We start from the raw sequence: 16,304 nt of genomic DNA, 5'->3' as shown, positions 1-16,304 counted from the left end.
ACATTCCTTAAATTTGGAATAAATAAACTTTCTGAAAACTGCTCAGGTAACAAAGTAGTAAAGAGTCAAAAAATTTTTTATTTACTTCTAACCTTTGACTACTAAAAGGAGAAAATGAAAGGGTTCATGGAAGCAAAATTCACAAAAGTAACTGTGGACTTTCTTGTCAGATCCAAATATACATGTAGAAAAATGTACAAACGTGGTTAAATTTACATATGCCGGAATTTTGGGGGGAATGGAATGTGTTTCTTACATATTAGTTTTATTTATTACCTTTTTGGTAAAAAATCAGCTCCTAGAAGCAACTCCCTCATTGTTTATTTTTCTTATAAATTTTGCTAAGGTTTCAACATTTCTCTTCCCTAGTTTGAAGCAGGATGGCTACTTAACCAGATTCTAGTAGGGTAAGATTTATTGTGTGTATCACATAGAGACCCTGGAAGTTAGATTCCTTTCCTAAGAGAGAGGCTGTATAATGTGGTGAAAAGAACAGAAACTTTTTGTTAAAGTTTTGGTTTCCCTGCTTACCAACTGTGTAATACTGATTATCTGCCTTAGTAGTGCTGTGCACTTGAGTGAGTTACTTAGTGTCTCTGAGTTTGATGAAATTTAGCCCAGAAATACAATTAGTGCCTTATTTTTTATTTTTATTTTTTTAGTAATTTGCTGTATTTGTGTCTTCTTTTATATTCTTAAGCTAAAGTAGGACTGACCATTTCATCAACCTGTTTAAAAAAAGGCATTTGGTTTTGTTGATAGTCTTTTCCTTTATTTTTCATTTCTTTAATTTCTGTTCTATATTGCCCTTAGTTTCTTGAACCTTTAAAAATAAGATTTTTGTTTTGTTTTGTTTTCCTTTTTTTTTTTTTGAGACAGTCTTGCTCTGTTGCCTATACTGAAGTGCAGTGGCATGATCTCAGTTCACTGCAAGCTCTGCCTCCCGAGTTCAAGCGATTCTCCTGCGTCAGTCTCCCAAGTAGCTGTGGTTACAGGCGTGTACCACCACGCCTGGCTAATTTAAGTAGAGGTGGGGTTTCACCATGTTGACCAGGCTGGTCTCAAACTCCTGACCTCAAGTGATCTGCCTGCCGCAGTCTTCCAAAGTGCTGGGATTACAGGTGTGAGCCACTGTGCCTGACTCCGCCTCCTGGGTTCAAGTGATTCTCCTGCCTCAGCTTCCAGAGTAGCTGGGAGTACAGGCACACGCCATCATGCCTGGCTAATTTTTGTAATTTTAGTAGAGATGGGGCTGTGTTGGCCAGGCTGGTCTTGAACTCCTAACCTCAAGTGATCCGGCCACCTCAGCCTCTCAAAGTGCTGGGATTACAGGCATGAGCCACTGCACCCAGCCAGTTTTATTAATTTCTAATGTAGGAATTTAAGGGTTTACAATTTTCATGTGTGGTATTTTAGCTGCCTCCTTTAAGTTTTGATTTGTAGTATTTTCCTTGTTCACTTTTAACTATTTTGTCATTTACCTTTTAACTTTTCTTGACCTGTGACTCATTGGCTTTTAAGTTTTCAAACATAGATATTTTGGGGAGACCTTCCGTTACAGAATTGTTAAGATTAGAGATAATATATATGCAAATATCAGGCAAATAATAGATACCCAATAAATGTTTTCATTTTTCCTTAAAGAAATAAACTTCTGGCTGGGCGTGGTGGCTCAAGCCTGTAATCCCAGCACTTTGGGAGGCCGAGGCGGGCGGATCACGAGGTCAGGAGATCGAGACCATCCTGGCTAACACGGTGAAACCCCGTCTCTACTAAAAATACAAGAAAATTAGCCGGGCGTGGTGGCAGGCATCTGTAGTCCCAGCTACTCGGGAAGCTGAGGCAGGAGAATGGCGTGAACCCAGGGGGCGGAGCTTGCAGTGAGCCGAGATGGCGCCAGTGCACTCCAGCCTGGGGCACAGAGCAAGACTCCGTCTCAAAAAAAAAAAAAAGAAATAAATTTCTGCTATTTGTTTGTTTTCTTTTTTTGTGTGTAGTGTAGAGATGGGAGTCTCCCTATGTTGTTCAGGCTGGTCTCGAACTCCTGGCCTCAAGTGATCCTCCTGCCTTGACCTTCCAAAGTGTTGGGATTACAGGGCTTGAGCCACTGCTACTGGCCTAACGTCTGCTTTTGAAATGAGACTGGGAAATATACAATTGCCAGTAAGTGTAAATAATACTAAAAATGACTTTAGTTCTGCATTATAGCCAATTGAGTAGATGAAGTATAGAGAATACAGGGGGATGATAAGAAGAGGGTAAAATTGGGAGGAGGGAAGGGAGAGAAGGAAATTTAGCCCTCTAAATTCTTTCTCTAGAATTTAGAGAGGATGGCTCATGCCTGTAATTCTAGCGCTTTGGGAGGCTAAGATGGATGCATCACTTGAGACCAGGAGTTTGAGACCAGCCTGGGCAACATGGCAAAATCCTGTCTCTACATAAAGTACAAAAATTAGCCGGCCATGGTGATGTGCACCTATAGTTCAAGCTATTCAGAAGGCTGTGGTGGGAGGACTGGATTACCTGAGCTTCAGAGGTTGAGGCTGTGGTGAGCTGTGTTGGTATCACTGCACTCAAGCCTGGGTGACAGAGTGAGACACTCTCAAAAAAAAAAAAAAAAAAAAAGGGGGGGGGGGGGGAAATGTGGAAATATCAAGTTAATTCTAGTCTTCTTTGAAGTCATATTCTGCTGAACAGTTTAGTCTGTGGCCTTCAACATACTAGTTATTTTAAATTATATTTCTTACACTTTAGTAAAAGAAATGTGCTTAGATGACCTTTAGGGTGTGTGTGTGTGTGTTTGTGTGTATGTGTATGCAGGTGCATGTTGCCCTGCATGGCAAAAAAAAATTTGTTTTTGGGGAAAGGGTCCATAGTTTCATTAAAATCTTTCTTTTTTTTTCTTTTTGAGACAGAGTCTTGCTATGTCTCCCAGGCTGGAGTGGAGTGGCACAGTCTTGGCTCACTGCAGCCTCCATCTCCTGTGTTCAAGCGATTCTCCTCCTGCCTCAGCATCCTGAGTAGCTGGGACAACAGGCGTGCACCACTATGCCCGGCTAATTTTTTTTTTTTTTTTTTTTTGATACACAGTCACTCTGTCACCCAGGCTGGAGTGCAGCAGGGCAATGTTGGCTCACTGCAACCTCTGCCTCCTGGGTTCAAACAGTTCTCTGCCTCAGCCTACCGAGTCGCTGAGATTACAGGCATCCGCCACCAGCTCGGCTAATTCTCATATTTTTAGTAGAGATGGGGTTTCATCATCTTGGCCAGGCTGGTCTTAAACCCTTGACCTTGTGATCTACCCACCTTGGCCTCCCAAAAGTGCTGGGATTATAGGTGTGAACCACCATGCCTGGCCTAATTTTTGTATTTTTAATACAAAATTGCCTGACCTCAGGCAATCCGCCCGCCTCTCAAAGTGCTGAGATTACAGGTGTGAAACACCGCACCCGTTCCACTCTGCCTCGTGGGTTCAAGTGATTCTCCTGCCTCAGCCTCCTGAGTAGCTGGGACTACAGGTGCACGCCACCATGCCTGGCTAAGTTTTGTGTTTTTAGTAGAGACGGAGTTTCACCATGTTGGCCAGGATAATCTCAATCTCTTGACCTCGTGATCTGCCCACCTCGGCCTCCCTAAGTGCTGGGATTACAGGTGTGAACCACTACACCCAGCCTGGACATTTCTTTTATCACAGAAAATTTTATTGGCTAGCACTGCCCTAAATAAAATTATATATTTTCTTTCCTTTTTCTCCCATCAGACTAAAGCTACTTTATATTAATATGTAATTAACTTTGGTATTTCAAAGTAAAAAACTTGAAAGGCTTACTAGAGTAATATTCTTTTGTTTTTTACATAATTAAAAAGACATTGTCACTCTTTTATAATGATCTGCCTGAGTGCCGTTATTTTATAAGATTTTTCAAGAAGTGGTGACTAAATCAAAGCACTGTTATGGCTTGTATTCTACTGAACTCTCGAGTCTCAAGGTTATTTCTCCTCTCTCTGTAAGCATGTCTGGAAGGGCCCAAAATGTTATAATAAAATTTCCAATTTAAAAAGTTAGCAACGGGGCACGGTGGCTCACGCCTGTAATCCCAGCACTTTGGGAGGCTGAGGTGGGTGGACCACCTGAGGTCAGGAGTTCCAGACCAGCCTGGCCAATATGGAGAAACTCTGTCTCTACTAAAAATACAAAATTGGCCGGGCGCGGTGGCTCAAGCCTGTAATCCCAGCACTTTGGGAGGCCGAGACGGGTGGATCACGAGGTCAGGAGATCGAGACCATCCTGGCGAACACGGTGAAACCCCGTCTCTACTAAAAAATACAAAAAACTAGCCGGGCGAGGTGGCGGGCGCCTGTGGTCCCAGCTACTCGGGAGGCTGAGGCAGGAGAATGGCGTAAGCCCGGGAGGCGGAGCTTGCAGTGAGCCGAGATCCCGCCCCTGCCCTCAGCCGGGGGGACAGAGGGAGGCCCCGTCTCCAAAAAAAAAAAAAAAAAAAAAAAGAAAATTAGCCAGGTGTGGTATAGTGCATGCTTGTAATCCCAGCTCCTCAGGACGCTGAGGCAGGAGAATTGCTTGAACTCAGGAGGTGGAGGTTGCAGTGAGCCAAGATCATGCCATTGCACTCCAGCCTAAGCAACAAAAGCAAAACTCTGTCCCCCCCTGCCCCCCCAAAAAAGAAAAAGTTATCTTTGTTTCATACATTTTTAAGGACATCGTCATAGATCTCTAAAGTTGCAAGAGATGGAAAATCCCCAAAAGTAATTATTTTGCTGTAGGGCTGCTTCTTTGAGAACCTATCAATTAGGCATAAAGGCTGAAGGTTAGTTTTTACTGCTTTGTGTTTTTTCGTTCGTTTGTTTGGTTTTTTTGAGATGAAGTCTTGCTCTTGTTGTCCAGGCTGGAGTGCAGTGGCGTGATCTCAGCTCACTGCAACCTCCGCCTCCTGGGTTCAAGCGATGCTCCTGTCTCAGCCTCCTGAGTAGCTGGGATTATAGGCGCCTGCCTCTGTGCCCAGCTAATTTTTGTATTTTTAGTAGAGATGGGGTTTTGCCATGTTGGCCAGGCTGGTCTCAAACTCCTGACCTTGTGATCCGCCCGCCTTGGCCTCCCAACGTGCTGGGATTACAGGGGTGAGCCACCATGCCTGGCTGGCCTGCTTTGTGTTTTAACAGAGTAAGAAAGTAGACTTTTCCTTTGCTCTAGTTTCAATCTTACTATAGGTAGGACTTTTTCAGATAAATTGTGTGATTAATTTCAGGAAAAGGATAGTATGGATGATTTCACGTAAGTTATAGGCATAATTTCAGGAAACAAAAAATGTTTTTATTGTGATAAACATCCCAAACACTTCCTAAACATCTTTAGAATCTACCTCTTTTTCCTGTTCACCTTGTTATTTCTTTGTTTCAGGCCCTTAACATCTCTCATATACACTAGTATTTCTTGCCTCTGACCTTGCCCTCACTTCTGTCTTCACAGTGTTTTTTTCTTTACACAGCTCTTTTCACAGCCCCCTCAATTAGAATACAGATTGGATTGTGTGTCTTCCTGTTACCCATAGAATAAAAATTCAAATGTAATGATTTTGGCCTTTTGTTTTATTATAAAGTATTCAAACATGGAAGTATATACAGTAGAAAATATGTTTTCTGCCTGATTTGATTTGTATTAGTACCATCTCTGGTATGTAACCCCCCTGTTAAATTTGACTGACTTAAAAAAAATACCATCTCTGAAGGTAACTACTTATAAGTTAGTTATATGTTTTTCCAGACTTCCCAATGTTTATATATAAACATAAATAATTTTAGGCTGGGGGTGGTGGCTCACGCCTGTAATCCCAGCACTTTGGGAGGCCGACGTGGGTGGATCATGAGGTCAGGAGATCAAGGCCATCCTGGCTAACACAGTGAAACCCTGTCTGTACTAAAAATACAAAGAATTAGCCGGGCTTAGTGGCGGGCACTTGTAGTCCCAGCTACTCGGGAGGCTGAGGCAGGAGAAAGGCATGAACCTGGGAGGTGGAGCTTGCAGTGAGCCGAGATTGCACCACTGCACTCCAGCCTGGGTGACAGAGCGAGACTCCATCTCAAAAAAAAAAAAGAAATAAAAAATAAAAAAATAATTTTAGAGAAATCAAATTATACCATATATAATGTTTTTACTTATTTTGCCTGGTTTTATGATCTATACTCATTGATTTTTTTTGTTTTTAATTTTTTAATTTTTCCATATTTTATGGTAGGATATCTGAAATATAAATATATTCTTACATCTCTTATATCTGAGATATAAATATATATGTGATATATAAATATATTCTACTAGATTTTATGGTAGGATATCTGAAATATAAATACTCTTACGATAGGATATCTGATATATAAATATATTCCCAGATTTTATGTTAGGATATCTGAAATATAAATATAAATATATTCCTATAAGAATATGTTTGTATTTCAGGTATATATGCAAGTACCTTAGCATGGTGGTGACTTATAATAGGTGCTCAGTCAATGTTTGTTTCCATTCTTCTTGGACATATATGAGAAAGGCCATGTAAGATTATTAACTTATTTATTTATTATTTATTTATTTATTTATTTATTTTGAGTAGTGAAACTCTACTCATAGTCTGAGGACTCATGGAGTTGTTCACATCCATGAACAACCATGTTATGAATCTTTTAGTTATAAAGCAAACCTTTCTCTTGAGCATGTTTGTGTTTTCTCATTTAGGTTTATAAATTGCTCTGAGACTAGCAGGATTACTGTTTAAGTAAGAGTCTTGTGAGGTAGGCTGCCCGATTATTTTAGGTGCTTCCAGTAAGAGCAAATATTTTTTACTGGTGAATAAGAGACCACATTATAATTTGTCTTTTTTACTGAGGGTGCATAGTATATTGTATACTGTAAACTTGTATAGTATGTGAAAACTTTTTAAATAGGAATCTTCGAACAAAGTCACAGATGTCTAACTGGTTTACTAACTCTGAGGATGCGGAGGATGGATATGGACATAGGAAGTTCGACATGTGTATCATGGAGTGGGATATGTAGGTATGTAATCTGTGATACAATTTCAGATCTGAGAGTTTCTAGTGGTTCTAGAGAAGAGAATAGGATGGATCTGGAGCTGTTGTTAATTATTTGTAAAGTCCTACTTTGAAGTCTGATTGCTTTTTACTCTTCAGCGTCTCCTTTGGAAATCTTATTCTTCTACTTTCCTGCAGGGAATTTGTGGACCCCTGTTCTGAGTGGATCAGTAAAGAGGATGCCACTGGGGCCTCAACTTCTTTTCTCTTTGAGGAAAGAGTGAGGGGTGCTGCTGAGAGAAGTGCTTCTACAGTAGCCATATTTGAAGCTTTGCTTGGAGGTAGTGCTGGAGTGTACACAAATTGCCTTCAAGATTCCAGTAGTTTGTGATTTACAGATTTGTTTGAGCAGTTAACATGGGTATATTCAGTTTGTTTATCTTTGTTAGCAGTTTGTGTTCCCAATGGAAAACAGCTTAAGAAAGAGTTGCTAGAGTATAGAATTGTAAGTGCTTCCCTAGCGTGTTCTTGGACTTCAGATTGTTCACCTTTTTTCTGAAGTCCAAGTTCTTGGACTTCAGATTGTCTCTTCTTGGTTTGTTTGAATTTGAGCCCTTCGGTGTGACAAATCACATGCAGCTTTTCAGGATCTGACTTTATGGTTACGTAAGATTATTGTTTATATGTTTCAGAAGCTTTACTCACGTCTTCATTCATTCCATAAATATTCCTTGAAATGCTTACTCTAAGCAAGATTATGCAGGGCATGTTATTGGGTGGTAATTAGGGAAAGGGAAAAATGGAAATTATATTTTGCAGATACAACAAAGGCTGAAGAGGGGTGTGTGTGTGTGTGTGTGTGTTTTAGATACACACACATCAATATGCACACAGAGACACGATCCACAATTCTGTAGGAATAACTTCCTAAACATCTTTAGAATCTACCTCTTTTTCCTGTTCCCCTTGTTATTTCTTTGTGTCAGGCCCTTAACATCTCTCATATACACTAGTATTTCTTGCCTCTGGCCTTGCCCTCTCTTCTGTCTTCACACTGTTTTTTTCCTTTACACAACTCTTTTCACAGCCCCTCTATTAGGGCACATATTGGAATTGTGTCTCCTTGTTACCCACAGAATAAAACCCAATATTCTTAATATGTAGTCTTAATATAGACTTTGTAAATAACCGCTTTATTAATCTCTCTTGAGTTACTCACTTTTAGGTTTCAGCTCCCTACTGAGGCCCCAACTGGTTTTACCTTCTCTTCCCTCCTGGTTCTGCTTATCTTCCATTGCCCCTGTGGACCTGCTTTCTGTCATCACCTTCCCTGCCCTCAGTCTCAAGAGCCTGAGACTGGCTTCTAGATGGGTTTGGACAATGGATAGCACTGGCAGGAGGAGAGTAGAGTTGCTGTGTTTATTTGCCTGGCTTCCTCCTACAAGATCGTGTCATGTTGGCTCTCCCAGAGGCCATGGCTCATATCATAGGGCCCTCTTTGTCCTTTCAAGTCTGTAGATGATAGCAGCTTCAGGAGACTGCACTGTCTTTTGACTGTGCCCACATTTTTTCACACCTCGTACATAGTCCCTTTCTTAAACTCTCCTTAAATTACCCAGTTTGAGGGTGCTATCTGTTTCCTGCTGGGATCCTGATGGCTGTGTTGCCCAAACCTAAATGTCAGTCATGCTTGCAGTTACAGCTATGCTATTTTCCGGTAGTACTGATTTCCCTCTTTCATTAAAAGTTCTGTGGTGGGTGGGTATGCTGGTTCATATGTGTAATCCCAGCACTTTGGGAGGCCGAGGCAGGAGGATTGCTTGAGTCCAGGAGTTTGAGACCAGCCTGGGAAACATAGTGAGACTCTGTCCCTACAAAAAAAAAAAAAAAAATTAGCCAGGAATTGGGAGGCTGAGGTGAGAGGATTGCTTGAGCCCAAGAGTTCAAAGTTACAGTGAACTATGATCATGCCAGTGGACCCCACCCTAGGTGACAGAGTAAGACCCAGTCTCTTAAAAAAAAAATTATTTGAGGTCTTTTTCATTTTTCCCCTCTTTTAGTCTTTTTTCCTTTCTTCTTTCCTGGCATTGCAGCTACCGTATTATGGCAATGGAAATGTTCGAATGAATAACTAGGGGATGGACATCTGAGTTTCCCTGTTGTGTAGCATAATATTCATTTAAATGTCTGAAATGAGATCTTTAGAGAAACTTGGGGAAGGGAGTGGGTACAGGAGTCAGTATAGTCACTTTAATAACTTGATTTTTATTTCATGCTTTTCAAAATAAATTTAGTACTTCTTTACCTTCTATATATTAGGGATTAACATTGATGTACTTTAGTCTTTCTCTTTGTAAAATACATTTTAGATTTATTCCATTGGAATATTTTGTAACAGCACATATTTGAGGAAGTATATATGATATATATTTAATAAAATGGAAGAGATTTCAACTATCACTGAACTAAGGAGAATATGGGAACATCTGTTTGCATCTATCCAGGTATTCATGTGTCTGTTTTCCTTGACGTATCATAGAAATAGTGCACTAAGAGCAGGCATACATGCCTAACAGTTGTGTTTAGCAAGATCAAAATATGTATGTGGTACTGTCACCCATGGTCCTGATAAGAAACAGATGGCATACTCAAGCTGGATAATTTGAAGAGGATTAAATGAAGCAAGTATTCACAAATAGGTGGGCAGAGTTTAGAAAATCAACAAGAGATATTGTAGTATCCTGGGCTAGCAACAGAGAGGATGGGAATATTGCCCCTTAGATCTGAAGCACAAAGAGAAGAGTGCTACCCCAAAAAGAGAGCTGTGTGGAGAAGGCTGCCTGATAGCAGCTGTAGTCCCAGGTAGAGGATGAGCCACCATGCCCGGCGGTTATTACAGAATTTAAAAGTGACTCCTCTTAAGGAAATTTTAATTAAGAGAAAAATATCCTAGAACTATGATTAGGGTCAAAACAGTATCTATGTTCTTTAGATATTAAGGAGAAAGTGTATCTGTCCTAAGAAAGTGTTTATAAGGAGAAGAATCTTCCTAGAACACTAACTTTAACACAGAACTCTCAGCACTACTCTAAAAAATTAACATTAAAAATAATCTCGGTCGGGTATGGTGGCTCATGTCTGTAATCCCAGCAGTTTGGGAGGCCGAGACAGGTAGATCACTTGAGGGCAGGAGTTCAAGATGAGCCTGGTCAACACGGTGAAAACCCATCTTTACTGAAACTACAAAAATTAGCCGGGCTTGGTTGCATGTGCCTGTGGTCCCAGCTAATCAGGAGGCTGAAGTTGGAGAATCAGTTGAAACTGGGAGGCGGAGGTTGCAGTGAGCCAAGGTCGCACCTCTGCACTATCCAGCCTGGGCCACAGAGCAAGACTCTGTCTCAAAACAAAAACAAAAACAAAACAAAACAAAAAAAAACCATCTCAGTAGCAGATAAAGACTATTCCATTGTTTTTTGGAATAGAGGTATCTGTTTACTCTCGAGGGATGGACATGCCTCTCTGTATGTGTGTAATACATATGAACAGTAGGGGACATAATTTTGACATATTTAACTTGAAGAAAGGGATGCTTAGACAATAACAACCCAATATTGAACAACGCTCCACACTAAGTTTCTTTATGAAGATACCATTGTTGTATTAGTGGAGATGATATAATACAGTCTCAGTAAAGACCTCAGTCTTCACTCAGTTCTCATGCTCCTTGATGTCTTAGCATTTGACATATTAGATTTACCATGTACTAGATACTCTGAGCTTTGGTTTTTGTATCACAGCATTGTCCTACTTCTCTATTGTTCATTCATTCTTTTGTTTAAAGAATGGCCAGATATGCTGCTGAACAAGACAGACACAGCCCTTGCCCCTTGGAGCCTGTTAGCATCCTTTCTTTCTCTCCACCTATAGCCTCTTTTCATGTTTTCTCTGTGGATATTCATCCTTAGCTGATTGCTTTGTCTCTTTCAGTCTTGATTTGCCTTCTGTAAGAACTGTTTTATTCTTCTAGTTTAAGTTGCAACTTATAATGCCAACAACTTATACATCTTTCTCTACTTCTGATCTTTACCCTGAATTTTATTCACTTAGCCATTTAATACAATTTTTTTTGGTTTTTGAGACAGAGTTTTGCTCTTGTTGCCCAGGCTGGAGTGCAATGACGCCATCTTGGCTCACCACAACCTCCGCCTCCCGGGTTCAAGCGATTCTCCTGCCTCAGCCTCCCGAGTAGCTGGGATTTTGGGCGCCTGCCACCACGCCTGGCTAATTTTTTTATTTTTTATGTTTTTTAGTAGAGACGGGGTTTTGCCATATTGGCCAAGCTAGTCTTGAACTCCTGACCTTGTGATCCACCCACCTTTGCCTCCCAAAGTGCTGGGATTACAGGTGTGAGCCACCGCGCCTGGCCAATAAATTTTTGTTCAGATCTGTGTGCCTGATACAAAGGTTACAAAAATCATAAAGATAGCCTTTGACCTCTGAGTTGCTGACACACACATAAAAAGTTAAAGTACAGTGTGTTAGACATATGTACATGGTGCCATGGGACAGATAAGAAGGGAGTACCTGGCTTGGACTTCAAGGAGAAATGAGAGAGCAACTATCCCCAGTAGAAGGCTGAGCATTTCAAATCCCTATGAAACCTAAGGTTTTGAAAACAGTATGTTTCGGCAACAGCAAGTGGTTCTTTGTGATTGGAGCCTTAAGGGGACAGTGGAGGATGAGGCTGAGCATTTAGGGAGGCATCAGATGGCCCCAAAGGCAGTATTCTCAATACTAAACTAACATTCTTCCACCATAAATGAGCTTCCCCTGGCAACTTCTCATTTCTATCAATGGAAGTTTCATTTTTCATATGTCCAAACCCTGAAGTGCCATCTCCAGGTCTGTCTCAGCATTTGTGATCAGTCCACAAGTTTTGTATCATTTCTGTATTCAAAACATTCTTCTGTGCATCCTATTCTGTTTCCACTATCTACTCACTACTTATCACCTAATTAGTAGATTATTTCAAAACTGTAAATACTTGTGTTTCTTCTTGCTCTCTCTCTCTCTCTTTTTTTTTCTGGAAGTTAATTTCTAAACTTCCTCATTTTACCATGTTGCTGACCCTGAGCAAAAGAGGACAGTGATATTTTATTTCCTACAAACTTATGTCATTTCAAGTGTTTTAAACCCATAATCCTTTTTCTTTCTTTGGAGTTGGGAGTCTTGCTCTGTCACCCATGTTGGAATACAGTGGCATAATCATGGCTCAACGTAGCCTCAAATTGTTGGGCTCAAGTAATTCTTCCTCCTCAGCTTCCCAAATATCTGGGACTATTGGTGTGTACCACTATGCTCAGCTAGTGTTTTTTTTTTTTTTTTTTTTTGAGATGGAGTCTCACTCTGTCGCCCAGGCTGGAGTACAGTGGCGCGATCTCAGCTCACTGCAACCTCCGCCTCTCAGGTTCAAGTGATTCTCCTGCCTCAGCCTTCCAAGTAACTGGGACTACAGGTGCATTCTACCACGCCCAGCTAAGTTTTTGTATTTTTAGTATAGACAGGGTTTCATCGTATTAGCCAAGATGGTCTTGATCGCCTGACCTTGTGATCCACCTGCCTTGGCTTCCCAAAGTGCTGGGATTACAAGCATGAGCCACCTCACCTGGCCTCCCAGCTAATTTTTAAAAATACTTTTTAGAGACAAAGTCTTGCTGTGTTGCCCAGAGTGATCTTGAACTTCTGGCCTCAAGTGATCCTCTCGCCTCAGCCTCCTGAATCACTGGGATTACAGGTGTTAGTCACCGTGCCTGACTCCTATAATCTTTTAATAAACACAGAAATCTCAAGCACTGTTATTCCCATGAAAAACCATAGAATTGCAGAATTCAGAGATAATCTGTAGCAAATAGTACATTGTTCCGTTAACTTTCAGTTTTTTTTTCCTCCTCCTCCTTTTTTTTTTTGAGACAGGGTGTTGTCCTGTTACCCAGGCTGGGGTGCAGTGGTGTGAACATGGCTTACTGAAGCCTTTACCTCTCGAGCTCAAGGTATCCTCCTCCCTCACCCTCCTGAGTAACTGGGACTATAGGCACATGCCACCATGCCCAGCCAATTAAAAAATTTCTTTTTTAGAGATGAGGTCTCAATATGTTGCCCAGACTAGTCTTGAACTCCTGAACTCAAGGGGTCTTTCTGCCTCAACCTTTCAACATGTTGGGTTTATAGGTGTGATCCACTCACTGTACTCAGCCTACTTTGAGTTCTTATCGTGAACATGGCATGTATTATACTAAGTGAGGTTTTTAAAGGACAGGTTCTCCTTCTCCCAATCATATCTTCCTTGCTGCAATTCTAACCTGTTAACCTAGCCAGATCACTTGTCTCCATGGGAGGCCATATATTCCCTAACTCTAGAAAGAGATAGCTTGTGTTGGAACCTTGGTTCCACCACTTTCTAGTTTCAGCAATGTTCCTCATTTCTCTAAGCTTCAACAACGTTATATGAAAAAAGCAAGTAGTGATAATACCTACTTCACAGAGGTGAGGTAAGGATTGAGTTAATCTATGTGGCCTAATTCCCAGCATGTGCAAGCGTGCAATACATGTTGGCTACAAAATGTATGTACCTTGAAAACTTCCTGCTCATTCCCTTTGTGCTCTTGTTGCAATTCTCATGCTTCCCTGCCTTCCTCTACCACTAAATGGTCTCCCCGTGCTCCTCCCTATTGCCTGTGTTTTACCTGTCATTTCAAGTTCAACTCAGTTGCCTCTTCTTTAATAGTCTTTTCTAACTCCTCCAGTTTATGTTGAGCTCTGAATTCCTATAGGTCCTTCTATGCCATTTTAGTAATTATATTTGTATTTTTATGGCATATTTCTGCCTTTTATGGTATTTCTTCTTAACTTTACATGTAATAAAAGAGTTGTGGAATTACTATCTCAATCAATATACAGAACAGTTTCATCATTTTCCCCAAAAAATCTGCCTTGGGATTTCTTTTTAAACAATTTACTGGGTATACATTCTTTTTCTGCATATACAATTTAGGTTCTTGAATTTAGTATTTGTTTTATACAAATTTGTCTTCCCTAAGTATGGCTTAGTGTTGCGCATACAGTGAGTGAGTAGATGCTTGAATGTTTGAATTGTATAAAACAAAGCCTAAAAGCATGGTAAATTTGAACATCTTTTTTTTGTTGTTTTTTTGAGACAGAGTCTAGCTCTGTCGCCCAGGCTGGAGTGCAGTGGCCGGATCTCGGCTCACTGCAAACTCCGCCTCTCGGATTTACGCCATTCTTCTGCCTCAGCCTCCCGAGTAGCTGGGACTACAGGCGCCCGCCACCTCGCCCGGCTAGTTTTTTGTATTTTTTAGTAGAGACGGGGTTTCACTGTGTTAGCCAGGATGGTCTCCGATCTCCTGACCTCGTGATCCGCCCATCTCGGCCTCCCAGAGTGCTGGGATTACAGGCTTGAGCCACCACGCACGGCCTTGAACATCTTAAGAAGCCACTAATTTAAATTATTTAACTTTGATCTTTCAGGGTCATTTTATTTAGGTGCAAAATTTCAACTGAAAATTATTTCGGTATAACTTGTTAAAAGTGGTTTTGGAGCCTTGCCAGGGCTAATAAAACCAGTTGTTTGTTTGTCTTTGGAAAACAAAAGGCTTTTTCTTTCTATTTTATTACTGAATATATACTTATGGTTCCTATCATTTTCTTTCTCTCTCTCTTTCTTTTTTTTTTTTTTTCCTGAGATGGAGTCTTGCTCTGTCGACCAGGCTGGAGTGCAGTGGTGCAATCTCGACTCACTGCGACCTCTGCCCCCTGGGTTCAAGTGATTCTCCTGCTTCAGTCTGCCCAGTAGCTGAGACTACAGGCATGCGCCACCACGCCTGGCTAATTTTTGTGTTTTTAGTAGAAACGGGGCTTCACCATATTGGCCAGGCTCGTCTTGAATTCTTCATGTCAAGTGATCTGCCCGCCTTAGCCTCCCAAAGTGCTGGGATTACAGGCATGAGCCACCATACTTGGCTTGGTTTCTATTGTTTCCTAACCCTATTAGTTTAAATTCTAATGTAGAAAAAAATTTAAAAATTCTAATGTGAAGCAAAGTTCTACATGTTTCTTCTCCTGGATGATATTTGGCTGTTATGATATTAATTACTGAATTTATTTATGGAATTTTGCCTTTTTTCTTAAACACAGTTCAATATAAAGCAATTCAATTAAAAACGAATTAACTACAGAATGAAAAATGGAAAACCTTCCTGTTTTCTCAGCTTTATTTTTCCATGGGCCAATTTTGCTCTCCTTGTAGAAGTCTCTTTTACTGGTTATTTCTAAAATCGGAGGTCAATGCAAGTAATAGTATTTATACTTGGAAAAAGGTGGGGCTGATATGGACAAGCAAATGATGCTGCATGATTTTCTTAATCTTTGCCCTTGGGTATAATGGAGATCCATCTCCAGAGAGGGTAAAATATGGCTAGAATTTGCATCCCATTCAGTAGACTTTACTTCCTAATGAAGTGAATTGAATTTAATCATGTGTGTCTTTTTTTCCCTTCCCCAACAGCTTCCATGCCTATGGCTGTTCTAAAATTGGGCCAAATATATCCATTTCAGAGAGGCTTTTTCTGTAAAGACAACAGCATCAACTATCCGTACCATGACAGTACCGTCACATCCACTGTCCTCATCCTAGTAGGGGTTGGCTTGCCCATTTCCTCTGTAAGTAAATTAATAAGTAGGTAGTGATGGGTTTGTTGTGCTGGAGGTTGGATGAAGTATGGAGTTGGGGTGGGGGTAAATCCACAGTACTGTCTTCACCAGTGTTAATATGGTGAATGATTGCTTGAGGAATATACCCACTGTTTTAGTCCAGAGGCAGTGTTTCTCCAGTTAAAAGTGGATGTTACCCAGAACAACTTGATGTCATTCTGTAAGAATGATACAGTGATTATTTTTGAATAGGAGAGTCTTTTTGAGTCATTTGGACCAACTCCTCTCAGTAAACAAATGAAGAAACTTAGGTCCAGACACTTGTTAAAGCCCAGTAAGCTATTGTATGGCAGAGCTGAAACTAAGATTATGCTTGCTTTATCATACTGTTAAGTGGAAATTGAGGCCATGAAAAATGAAAATGTTTGCATATTAAATTTGAGAAAACAAACTCAGCAGAAAGATCACAAATATATATGCAGAATAAAATTATTAGAATACATTAAGATATGTCACTACTGGCTGGGTATGGT

The 16,304-nt window shown here is 40.7% G+C and overlaps 1 protein-coding gene across 4 annotated transcripts in view; it reads left to right on the top strand.

The window, feature by feature from the left end:
* The window catches only part of LOC116274897 (phospholipid phosphatase 1), a 65,471-nt gene that overhangs the window by 26,098 nt on the left and 23,069 nt on the right, over nucleotides 1-16,304 (top strand). The window contains exons 1-2 of one of the 4 annotated variants that reach the window (XM_031666163.1): nucleotides 9,060-9,548; nucleotides 15,626-15,780. The exons of 1 other annotated variant lie outside the window; for it this stretch is intronic. In XM_031666163.1, coding sequence (XP_031522023.1) covers nucleotides 9,521-9,548; nucleotides 15,626-15,780 — 183 coding nt within the window. In that variant the 5' untranslated portion in view covers nucleotides 9,060-9,520. Of the gene's footprint in view, nucleotides 1-9,059; nucleotides 9,549-12,777; nucleotides 13,095-15,625; nucleotides 15,781-16,304 lie in introns of those variants that run through there. 2 more of the 4 variants (XM_031666164.1, XM_031666161.1) reach the window with 2 other exon arrangements.

Source organism: Papio anubis, chromosome 5 (genome assembly GCF_008728515.1).
Source record: "Papio anubis isolate 15944 chromosome 5, Panubis1.0, whole genome shotgun sequence".
Taxonomy (NCBI): Eukaryota; Metazoa; Chordata; class Mammalia; order Primates; family Cercopithecidae; genus Papio; species Papio anubis.
This window is presented reverse-complemented; position numbering and strand designations above follow the sequence as displayed.